The sequence below is a fragment of the Colossoma macropomum genome, unplaced genomic scaffold (assembly GCF_904425465.1).
Source record: "Colossoma macropomum unplaced genomic scaffold, Colossoma_macropomum, whole genome shotgun sequence".
Lineage (NCBI taxonomy): Eukaryota > Metazoa > Chordata > Actinopteri > Characiformes > Serrasalmidae > Colossoma > Colossoma macropomum.
The window spans coordinates 17246620-17258741 of record NW_023494796.1 but is presented as its reverse complement, the minus strand read 5'-3'; the positions used below and the strand labels follow the sequence as shown (position 1 = coordinate 17258741).

The window sequence follows — 12122 nt, the reverse complement described above, 5'->3', positions numbered from 1 at the left end:
GGGTACATTTTCCTTTATTAAGAAAATAAACATACAAATATACACTTTCTCAAAAACATATCACAGTTTCTGGCACTTCTGCATCAATGCATTTTTCACGCTTCCTTTCTCAAGACAGCACCAAGTCTGCTTTTATGTATGAAGAAGCAAACACAAAGCTATATAACATCAACGTTATTCGCTGATAAATGGGAAATGCCACCCAATTTTTGCTAGTGTGAACACTGATGTGAAAATGTCAGCAGTGTGCAAATTGTAGACAGTTTCAGCAGAGGACAACAGAACTGCAGCTTGTAAAAACAGTAACATGCAAATATTTCAACACGTCCAGTCAATTTACATGTTTTGTTGATTTTCTAAAAGAAAGCAAGTTCCTTTTTCAGGAAACACACTTGGCAATATGACATTTTTCTACATATGGCACAGTTATTTGCTGAGATTAACATATTAGGAAAAATTTTAAAAATGTACCATAACTTTTGAACAGGCTATAGTTCATTTTCCTCTCCAAATAGTTAGTTTTTCCTCTCCAAAACGTTACACTCAGCAATTAAAAACTAATTGTATATTAAAATGTGCAGAACTGTGTTCCCTGTAGAGAATGCATTAATTTATTTTCACTTAGGAAATCAACAAAACCTGTAATTAGAGGTTTGACCAGTAGCATTTAGTTACATTCTGGTACGTCCTCTTTTTTCAGTATGTCTTCTTTTTGGGACCTAAAAATGCATGAAACTGGGATTTTGACCAATAATTAATCATAATAATTTAATGATATTTAAATGAAATTATTTCTTTTATTTTAATAATGATCAGTAGTGCCAAAACTTTTACATATGACTGGGTGTTCAGCTTACAGCAAGTGAAAAGCAAACATTTATTTAACATTCTCTCTTGTCTTTCTTGGTGACTAAGCCTAAGACTCATACTGCTATATTGTAACTGCAGCAATTTCTAATTCACATTATATAGTCATGTATTTCAGCAATTTATTCATGGAATTCAGCAACTGCTCAGGCTTGTATTATAAGTGAATTTCAAGTCAACAGGGTTTCTAATCTTTTCTATACACAGGAAAAAGCAAAAAAAAAAACTGCATGGTAATCGACTGTATGCTACTCACCTTATAAGTGTTAATGCTCCACTTCCTGACCAGCTCCAGTTTTTCCATGGCAGGGTTCTTCATATCATCGGCCAGGACCACCGACCCGCTCTGTTGCTGCCCTCTCATACCGCCTGCTCAAAACAACATCCATTCATAGACAAAATGAGTTGAAAAAACAACAGAGAATGTAGAACAGCTACTCTTCCTCCACCCATCTTGAACATTAACACCTTGCTATACCAAGTAGGCAAAAGTGCAGTTTTCTGCAGTGTACTATGAAAATATTCTCCTGTTTCTGTTGTAAGAAAACCTTGTAGAGAAATTCTTTACACAATTTTCTCCCCAGTTTAGTCATAACCAGTTCCACCAAGTTAAGTCCCCCCCTGACTCGAGGCTACCGAGCTGGGAGGATGAAGGCTAGCATGCACTTTTCATTTGAAAATGCCAGTTGCCCTTTACTTTGTGTGTAAATTTTATGAAGAATGGACTAAAAGAAATGACCCAAAACAACTTGGAAAAAAAATCTGGTTCCACTGACATTAAATGTAAAGTAGCTTTTTTCCTTTTTCTGTAAAGTTAACATTTTGGAGATACGAGGTTTTCTTCCGACAACAGCGATATGTAGTGAAAGATGGGTGAGTGAAAAATCGCAAACTCATTCTGATGAATAATGTCCCAGCATGCTTGTGGGAATCTACCACCCTAATCTAACATACCTGGCACATCTGGATGCCTCTTGATTAGCTGAACTGGGTGCAAACACAACTATGCAGGGTGGCAGATCTCCAAAGAGCAGGCCTGGGCACACCCTTGATTTAGTCGATCTAGGTCAATTTTTCCAGGATATTTACTCTTCCTCTGTCATAACAGACATCACTTTAATCTGATAATTGCTTTAGCCTGAGAGCCCTCTGCCCTGCCCTGTTCCCAGCTCTGGTAAAGTTGTCCACTGACTGTTAAGGGGGGCTGCACAATATGCAAAAGGAAGGCTGGACAATATTCATCAACCATGATAGTGGTTTGATGTGACATGGTTCACTGTAGAGAAACATACTGACTCGGATTTTCTTCACAGTGGTAGTGACCAGGGGTCGCGAAGTCTACAACATACTATAGCCATTTTATGTACTATCCAAAAGTTAGTAGAAAGATTGAAGCTACTTATTTTTTGAGCTTTAATACAGATATGTAATGTTGATAATGGTAAAACAGTGGTGGCCTGACAACATCCTGTCCGAACCTCTCCGCCATGAAGAGGATTCAGCCTAAAATAGATTTTTAAAAATAGCTTTTGGCTTCAAAGGTATCATAAAACAATGTGTCAGGCATCAGGGAGGGTACTCTTAATAATTTAATGTAATAACTTCCTGTGAGGTAGCTTTTGCAAACATAACATGTTTTGGTCGTCTGGTTCCCATCATTACCACTACAAATAACTGATGGAATCCCCTTTTAAAATATGCCTACAGGTTTATGGGTCTACATGTTAAAGCAAGTTGTTTGACATCAAACTAAATTTGAAGTAAAGGTTGATGTTATAGTAGGAGCAACACATGACAAGTCTGAGGAACTCCATAGTAAGTTGGTGCATTCTGGGTCAGTGATGTGACTGACCGACGTACATGTATAAATTATTAATACTGAGCAAAACATTTTGACAAATATTTCCCACAGCTGTAAACAGTCAGATTAGTTCCAAGAAGTGCAAAGAAGAAATTGAAGTTTCCAGTAGAGGCACCCAAGAAAGAAGGCACTTTAGAAACCCCAAGATAATGGCAGCCAGCCAAAGCAGTGCACAGTATTAAAACAGTCCTGGGAGAGAGATAGAAGCAAGGTAATTTGACAAGCTTAGGATTGCTTTTCTTGAATCAGCCACAGGAAGTTAGCCATTTTAGGAGATGGATAACACGCTTCTTCAAATTCAGAGAGGAGAGAGAAACTACGAGCATGATTTATCTGTCAAAAACCTTGAATGAAACATCTGTCAAAACCTTCAATGAATCCAGGACAAATGATTCATAGAGTTGAAAATTCAAATTTGCCACTGTAGATTCTTTAAAAAATAGTTTTGATTCTGAATCGACATGTCTTGGCTAAAGGAGCCTTTAACACAAGGTTCCAGGCTATATATTCTATTTATGGATCTACGTGTAATAAAAAGATGTTACACTTAAAATTATCTAGCTAAATTACAGGACTTACTCAGGCTGATAGTCAAATGCAGCAAATATGCTGATTAAGGACTTTATCATAGTTTAATCTTTCCATTAATGATGGCCTTCTTACACAGTCATTTCAAGTTTCAACTAAGTGAACAAAAAGCTAACTCATTCTTAAATAACACCGTTCTGCATACTTTTGTGCACAAAGTCTATTTATTTACAGAGCTTAACTTTGTACAGGCCAGATTTTATGAATGATAGCTAGATAACATTACTGTGCTACTCCAGCCAGTGTAGGAGCCCCACTGCGATAGTAAACAGAGAAGACCCTACGCCTATCGTCTTCATATTACAGATTACTCATACTACAATCGCTAGCTGACGTTACTACGCTGCGAATTTTGTTAATTCATCCAATCCAATGTGTTATAGGTCAACGCAAAAGAATATAATGGTTTTAAAACAGATGCCACTGCGATTTTTTGTGTGAACTTTAAGGTCTTATGATGGCAAAGCAGGAAGCAGAACAGCGAGTGTCTGGTTAGTGTAGAAGAGGCATCTCAGCAAGGCTGCAGCGTTATAGCTGTGGTACCTTTTTCTGTCTCCACCTGACTATCGCTGGCCGTGCGAGCTAGCCGGCTAGCTGCCACAGGACTGGGCGCTATGGTGGGTGAGGTGGGCTGGCTCTTCGACCCTGGAAATGGTCAGTAGCGGAGAATCAAGGCAAGCATGGTTAATGGAGGACTGCACCCGAAATTCATTTCTTAACTGGCTTTGCTTGTCAGTCACTGATACGCAGGAGGACAACAAATTTTCTGGAAGACAACAAATAACAGTTTCCTGGTTTTGGAATAGATTAGGTGTGTCCCCAATATGTGCACTATTTATGAGACAGTGTTCTTGATCTCAACTACAGCTGAGGCTTTCTGGCAGTTCTGACAGTAAACTGCACTTGTTTATTGGTTTCTTTACTTATTTGTTTATAAATCATAGCTAAAACTGTAGATATTACTGTAAACAAAAGTTTGGGTCCTGTAGCGAGTGAGTTTAAGTGAATATGTTTAAGCATGTCTAGTGCTAATAGCGCCCCTTGTGGAGAATCATCATACTGCTACATGTATGAGTGACTGAGTGAGTGACAAGCTAGTGACTATAAAAAGCCAAATGCTACAAAGCTGTTACAATACTATTCTCAATGACATACACAGTAAGCATGGAAGCTTATATTAAACTAAATTTAAGATCTGTTGTCCAGTGTTTTTCAACACAGCATTTCAACAACGCATTATTTACTCGCTAACTATTCTTTAGAAAAAAAAAAAAAAAAGATTTCTAGTCAACTACTGAAGTCTTTAGTCGGGGACAACCCTAATGCAAATTAAATGCAGTTTAAAAATTGTTTCTCTCCTGCAACATCACTCACTAACAGATACAGAAATGTGAGAAAATGTTTTCTGGGTGGACGTTCCCTGTAAAGCAGGAATGCTCCAAACATATCTGGGCCTCAGCTTGAATCCTCCTTCTGGAACAAGCAGGGACGTGTATGTTTCTACCCCCATACAGACAAACTACACAACTCAGACAAAATAGTTAAAACAGTTGAGAAGACTGCAAAGATATAAAAAATTTACAGATGGCACTGATCTGATATCAGGTTCAGCACTGGGTCGATGCCAGCAGAAATATTTCATCTGTTTCAGTCCTCCAACAAATAAAAAGAGCTCATTTTTAAAGAAAAAATGGTCGGATCTGTCAATACTCTGTGCCACTGATCTCTTGCTCTCAACACATAAAATGATAAAGTCCTTGTCAGTATTAATAAAAACGGCAGTGGACTAGGTCAGTGTTTTCTGATAATCTCAACCTACATGTGGCGAGAACGACAAGTGACAAAAGAGTGGGTGGTCAGTCATTATGCACAAGAGTGGACAGGTTGCCAAGGTTGGGGCCAGCTAATTTATTCACACACTCGGTACAAGGGGACACTAATGAAAGGGGACAGCGAATGAATAAAGATCACACAACTCATTAGAGGCACGAGGACATCTTGCTTTTCAAATTCAAATTCCCTCCTCTTTCTGCAGCTCACTCGTGCAGATGCATGACGTGGAGCCATACAAATGAAGCGGTTCTAGATTTGCACTGAATGGACCCTCGGAAAGAGAATACTGAAACCACATCCAGGCTCTCAGGCTAGTCAAAAAGAAAAGCAAACTAATCTACCTTTACTGCACTTAAAGGACTTTTTCTGTTCAGTGCAAAACTAATAACTGCATTAATTCACTAGACACATAATTGAAACAGTGAAAATAAACACACAATGATTTAGTCAGTCATTTTCTCAGCATTTGAGAAAATGGTTTTAGAACTCCTCCCCTGCAACTGCATTGCTAATAAAAAGGAAAAAATAACACATAATTGCATGCATCTGTCAGAAAAACAAATGTAAATGCTACCAATTAAAAGGATAGTGATTTATTAAGAAAACGAAAAAAAAAACCTGCGCAGCTATCACACCGGCAAAAAAGTAGTTTGGTTAGTCTACCTTGGAATGTTGACTAGCCAAGCTGTCTGACATGGTGAGGTTTCTCAGTTGAGTACAATGATAATGAGTAAAGAGTGGTAGATCAAATGGTGACGGATGCAACAGAACATTAAAACTACAAGTGCTTCTTAGCTTTGACAACCTGGAGGTGATTTGCCTTCTTTATTCTAAATAATTAAAGAGAGCTAGGCAGATTGTCTCTGTCAATTAGTTTTCAATTTCTTTCTGTGATGTTTCATAGAGTTTGGGAGTGACTTTGCTGCTGAAACTGGGCAGGAGGGGACATTGTAAAGGCCACCGCACAATGCCATGTCACATAGCACAGCGTCACGTAGCAGAGTGCTGCTACAGAATGCAGGGAGAGCCGATAATCACAAGGCTCACGTTAATTTTTACATTTTACTCGTATTAACAGAATAAAATAAAGCTATCAGCATCACTTGTCACCCTTGGTATCAGTTTACTACCTCTTCACAAACTGCCTGTTTTGGAGCTGAAAGATAAGAGCTGAGAAAGGCTAGGATAGTAAGGTTAGCTGAGATAACTTAACAATAGTATTTGTCTGTTTATCTAAAGAGTGGCTGCTGATGTCATGAGCACCGCCGGAGAGCCGGCGCCGATGTGCAGACCTTCGGTCAAAATAAAGGTTCAGAATTTTTGGACACTGCGCAAAGCGACACGTTGCGGCCGGTGTACGGTAGCCTTAACTTCTCTGTGTCTTGCCAATGACGCGTTGCAGCTGAGGGATTATCTGTCTTTTGTTCCTTCTCTCTTCTCCAGCTTGTATTCGCAAACAGAGAGCTGCAGGGAAATTCTCACAGGCTCTAGAGATGTTCTGTGGATCTGAATGTACAACATGCAAGTAGTTTTCGAAGTTCTGGAAATTACAGGAAAATAACAGGCATATCGTGATACCATGGTTCACATGTACGTGTTGAACCATAGGTGGCATTGCAAATGGTTTCCCAATATACCATGTAAAGTTGCATCCCTAATGACAGAACACTGACACTGCTTAACATCGTGCCAATGCTTCAAACATACTTGTGTCAATTACCAGAGCGAGGAGACAACGCAAGGCTTAAGTTAGCCAGCTTCCTATTCAAATTTTCTGTTCCACTTTAAATGGACATAACTTGTAACTTCTGCTCCATTTAAGGTTGAATGGAAAATTCAAATAAGAAGCTGGTGAACAGGAAGCAAACTTCAGCCTTGAGGAAAAAACACCCCAGAGGGGTCGAGCAGCTGCTAAGTGTTGATTTTGAATAAGCAAAATAAATAACTCGTTCTGCAGGGATGTTTCTGACTAGCTATTTGCACCCCTATTCAGCTGCAGAGTTCACCTCTATTCAGTTAGTTGACCATAGTAGACCAGATTGTAAATGAACTTGTAATACTCACTTCATTTCATGTAAGCTCCCTACTCAGGTTTTAATTTATCAGACTTTGAAAACCCAACATTCAATATGTCAATGCTCGGTAGTAGTGTAGATAGCTAATAATCACATAAAGCTTTGACACTTAGAAGATAGCTAAGTAAAGTTAGCTAAAAATGCAGCTGTCACTGTTTTTGCTTAGACAGCATTATATTGCAGAGGATGGTGAGCAGTGAAGCAGCTGCAGATGCTGCAAAGAGCCAAATAAAGCTCTTTATTTGGAAAAGTATGGCGCACATACACATTATCTCACAGCTTGCTAATAATTACTGTTTAGCATCTTTAAGCGAACTGCTCTTACACAAAAAAAAAACGAAAACCAAGGAATGGTGAAACTGAGTCACATCCCTACACTGACACAGCAAACAAAACAGATTTGGTAACATGTTTCAGGAATGCATGTCACATAATCTGAAATGAACGTACTGAGGAATCAGATCACACACCTGTGTATGGTCCAACTTCAACAACACCCTCCGTCATCATTCCATAGCTGTCTGGTGCGTTGTGGGTGTGTGATGTGATTGGTCCAGAGGAGACGCCATGTGACAAGTCCTTCACAAACAACAAAACAGTGATTAAAAAGACAATGCAATCCACTTTCACTGTCAGTTCTTACGTTTTCCATCATATGCTTGGATTGTTACCTTTTTTAATAGATACAGCTACCTATAATTTTAAAAACAGAAGCAAAAATGACCGTCTACAGCATCAGAATTTTTTTTGTGTGTCTTAATGCATACTGAATGAACACAGATGTAAAACTTCAGGAACAATTATCCTTTAAATGCACTCTTCAAGAAGTGGTGCTAGGTCAAGCAGTCAGTAATTTATTATAGTAACACTTGTTTTTTTGTTTGTTTGTTCACTTTAAATTAAGATCCATTGCTTGCTTTGGACACATCTTAATGGTTTTTAATCACAGTGCTTTTCTTAGTTAAATAATAATATATTTTTTTTAAAAGTGACAAAATAGTAAACGATTTATAATACCATGCCAAGACATTGAGGTCACAACCAGTAAATGACAATATAAAACCATAGAGTCTTAAACAATTCTGCATTCTCCAAACTTCAGTATTTTTTGTCTGTCAGTTACAGCCATGTAAAGGTTTTGGCACCTCTGGTCCAATTACATTTGGCTGTAAAAAAATTACAACCTAAAATGTAGCCCAAGCAAACATTATTTTATGTTTTATTTTTTCCAATTTCTAATTCCAGCAAATAAACAGAAACTGTGCACTAAAATCTGAAAAAGCCATATTTAAATGTGTACTCTGTAGAGGAAGTGCTGACTTATTTTCACTTGGAAAACCAACAAAACATTTAAGTTGACCAAGGGTGTTCAAACCTTCGCATACAACTTTATGATCTCAAGACAAAGTGTACATATGCAGTCCACGGAATAACATAACATATGACCCACTGGCCACAGCACTGCACTTTTATGCGGCCCTCCACATCCCTAGAGGGCGATGTTGCCTCAATACAGAGCATAGAAGCTCGTTCCTACCAAATTCTAGCAATGTCATGGTTTCACTGTGTAATAACAGACAGTGTGAGAAATCCCATTGACCATCTGTCAGTGTGTATAAATGTGGATTACAGAAACACTTTTTACTGCTTTCTCTGTCCTCATAATCCCACAGCTTTAGGATGTGCTGGTCCATTATCGCTGGCAATCTGGCATGGCAACAGCGAATGAGCAAACCAAAACAGAAGGAACTCCGACACATGCTTACTATCCGAGCACATTGGAGATCAACTCAGGATGCCCTCCAATCAGGCTGGCATAATGATTTACTGCATTCCTAAACTGATTTGTGATCTGCCTTCAGACTGGGGACTTGGTTTGGCTTTGAGCTTTCAGTGTGTAACAAAACTATTCGCTGGACAGTGCTGAACAAAAAGGCCAACGTCTGGCACAGTGGATGAGAGGCAGAAGGCTGGACAGTAGGGGGTCAATAGCTACAGCAGGCATCCTGTCTGACAGATAAGGAGCCTTAAAATAGAGCCTAATTATCACGGCAAAGCTGTCACCCTCCATCCTTGATCATTTAACCGTCAACTATTTGTTCCTAGCAAGGTAATTCTGACCATTGGGGATTATGTTTCAAAACGCCACTCTGCTTCAACGTAACCAGGTTAAATGCACAAGCATTTAAACACTTCAGTGCATTAGGGATGGATAAAAATGTAGCCTTATGATCAGAATTACTAGAGAACAATGCACTGGTGTAGGCTTAGTGTTAATGCTAATTTATAACAAGTCAACTACAATATAAGATTTGCTATTATATCTTTAATCTCTCATGATTTTTTTCTTAGGTAATTAGAAAACTTTTGATAGTCTTCACAAAGTGGCTATTACGTTAAAGAGAATTAGATTCAGCTAACAGATCTCTACCACATGCAGATGCAAAGGAGGGAAATTGTGCTCTTACCTCTTTTTTCTTTTTACTTCTTACCCAGCTGTGATAAAGAAATCCTGACTGTGTAGCCACTGATATTCATAAATACTACTTTTCAAACAGCTCACCCTTATAGATCCACCCTAGGGGATAACTTTAAACTTCCTCGCACACATCAGAAGGAGCTTTTCCTCATCTTTAAAGATAAATTGTGTGTGTCGGTTTTAAAATTCACAGCTGCTACCAAACTAACCTTTCAGGGGACAATGAAATACTACTATTTGAACTTGCAATTATGTGACCAATCGTGTGCCAAGAGCAATCCAGCCTTCTGAACAAAGAGTTCCATTAGCTGCAACTTAAACTTGGGGCGAAGCAGCTACAACTTTAAAATGAAGATTTTATGACATCATGATGCCTAAGAGTCCGTGTGTAACCTTGAGTACAGACCTTTTGCAGTGTACCAGTGAATACAAGAATAAATGTCAAAGATAAATCCATATCTAGCACCAAACTGTTCCCTAGGGACACACAGATGGTCTATATTTTGTTCTATTCCTTGTGTTGCAAGTTAGCTCAGAGAAACTGAGGACTGGTTTGAGAATCATACAGAATCCCAACAGAAACAATTCCAGGGAGAATTTTTAGTGGTTTTACATCTGTGTTTACATTTATCCAAGCCTGGAGCACAGAGCATCTGCTTTTGATTCCACTGAATGCAAACATAAAGAGTGAGCATGAAAGCGCAGCATTTAGTGATTGTTTCTTACCTGCTGAAACACTTCTTCGTGACCCGTGTCTGCATCTCCGTTGCTGGTGACTGAGAGTTCAGCAGCTGGGCTTCTGTGGGCCTCCTCTGCCATAGCCACCTACATACGGACACACTTGTACTGAGAGGTCACACAAACATGGCTCTCGGGCAGCCTGGCATTCAAGACAATTTACCTTCTAACCTACACATTCAAGAATGTTACATAAATGTGGGTTCACAGTATTAGACTCATAGATAGATACTGCAGAGGACAGTAATTTTATCCTCAGTGCTGCTTTACCCATCATTTAACACACACACACACGCACACACGCACGCACGCACGCACACACACACTTTGTGTATCTGATCACATTAACAAGCTAGGCTAATATTCAAATCATTACCATGAATAAAAGAAAAAAAATTATCATCATAAAAACTAATGACCTGTTACTCTCTTAACTGGATAAAAATAAACCATGTAATCAAACCATGGAAACACTACAAGCAATCACTTGTTTCCATGGCAATGCCTTTGGCGAAAAGCCTCAGAGAAGCAGTCGGGTTGTCAAACGGAGCCAAAAACTCCTCTCCTGTCAAACTCCTCTGCTTCTCTACGGACTTACTGATCAAAATTCGGCACCCCAAAGACACTCATCCATCACTATCCTGAAACATTCAGCACTGGCTGATACCAATATTTTCTCTCTTTAAATACTACTGAACCTTGAAATTAGTTACTTTCAAATGAGGCATCTAAAGTCACATTCACAACCGGATACTTTGAAAAAACACATGCTTTTTTTCTTTTAAATTATTTTAAATATTGGCAGCATTTTCAAAAACCTCTCTTTCTGCACATGAACACAAAAATGTTTCAAAAACACTTACATAAGCATGCCAATCTATGGGGGTGGCAACATTACCTTAAGCTTTGACATCAAAGCCCAAGCCCATTTCACTCCACTCAGTCCTTACACCTGTTTTGCACATTCAGACCTGGGGTGTCCTGATTTTAGTTGAGATGGAGGGGTAGGACAAAGTGTTAGGGCTACATGACCTTCTAAACAGAGGTTTTTCAGAAGTACACTCCAAAGGAAGTGTTATTAGAAAAAAGAAAAAAATGGCAAGATGGCTGCGCAAGCGACGAAAGAAACTCACAAATGTCAGTGTTTTTTCCATTAAAATATTATGATAATCATCATATAATAGTAGGTTAATGCTGTTTCAATATAATATGGTCTTTTTCTTCATAACTAGCATAAAAAAGCTGTTAGTATGCTGATGTCTCGAAAGCTAGCTAGCTAAATCTCCCGCTCCACCTTAAATGGCGCAGCAGTTACGTTCTGGGGCCTCAGGCACCATCTGAGGTGAAACGGGAAAATTCAAACAAGAAGCTGGCGAATAGCTGACTTCAGCTTTATATCACCAAAGAATTAGGGGTAGGCAATGATAAATAACTATCATATCCTCCTCTTTGATTCCTTAAATGTAACTAAAGCCCAGCAGCGAGGTTGCTGAACTTTACCCTCCTCTGCTATCACTGCAGACTGGCACGGTCGCCTACAGAGCAGCGCTAGTAGCCTATTAATGAAGTAATATTATTCTTTATTTGAGGGTTGTTTCATTTCATAGGGGAAGATTTCAATCACTGCCCGTTGTAACTCAGTTCCATGGTGGCAGGGTGACGCTCGAAAACAAGGGGTAGG

At 39.0% G+C, this 12122-nt stretch overlaps 1 protein-coding gene across 4 annotated transcripts in view; it reads right to left on the bottom strand.

The window, feature by feature from the left end:
• arfip1 (ADP-ribosylation factor interacting protein 1 (arfaptin 1)) overlaps nucleotides 1-12122 on the bottom strand; it is a 31592-nt gene that overhangs the window by 7099 nt on the left and 12371 nt on the right. For 2 of the 4 annotated variants that reach the window (XM_036582982.1, XM_036582985.1), the window contains 4 exons: nucleotides 10430-10528; nucleotides 7695-7803; nucleotides 3860-3961; nucleotides 1124-1239 (listed from right to left, as the gene is read on the bottom strand). In XM_036582982.1, the coding sequence (XP_036438875.1) occupies nucleotides 1124-1239; nucleotides 3860-3961; nucleotides 7695-7803; nucleotides 10430-10528 (426 nt within the window). The remainder of the gene's footprint in view (nucleotides 1-1123; nucleotides 1240-3859; nucleotides 3962-7694; nucleotides 7804-10429; nucleotides 10529-12122) is intronic. The other 2 variants (XM_036582983.1, XM_036582984.1) reach the window with 2 other exon arrangements.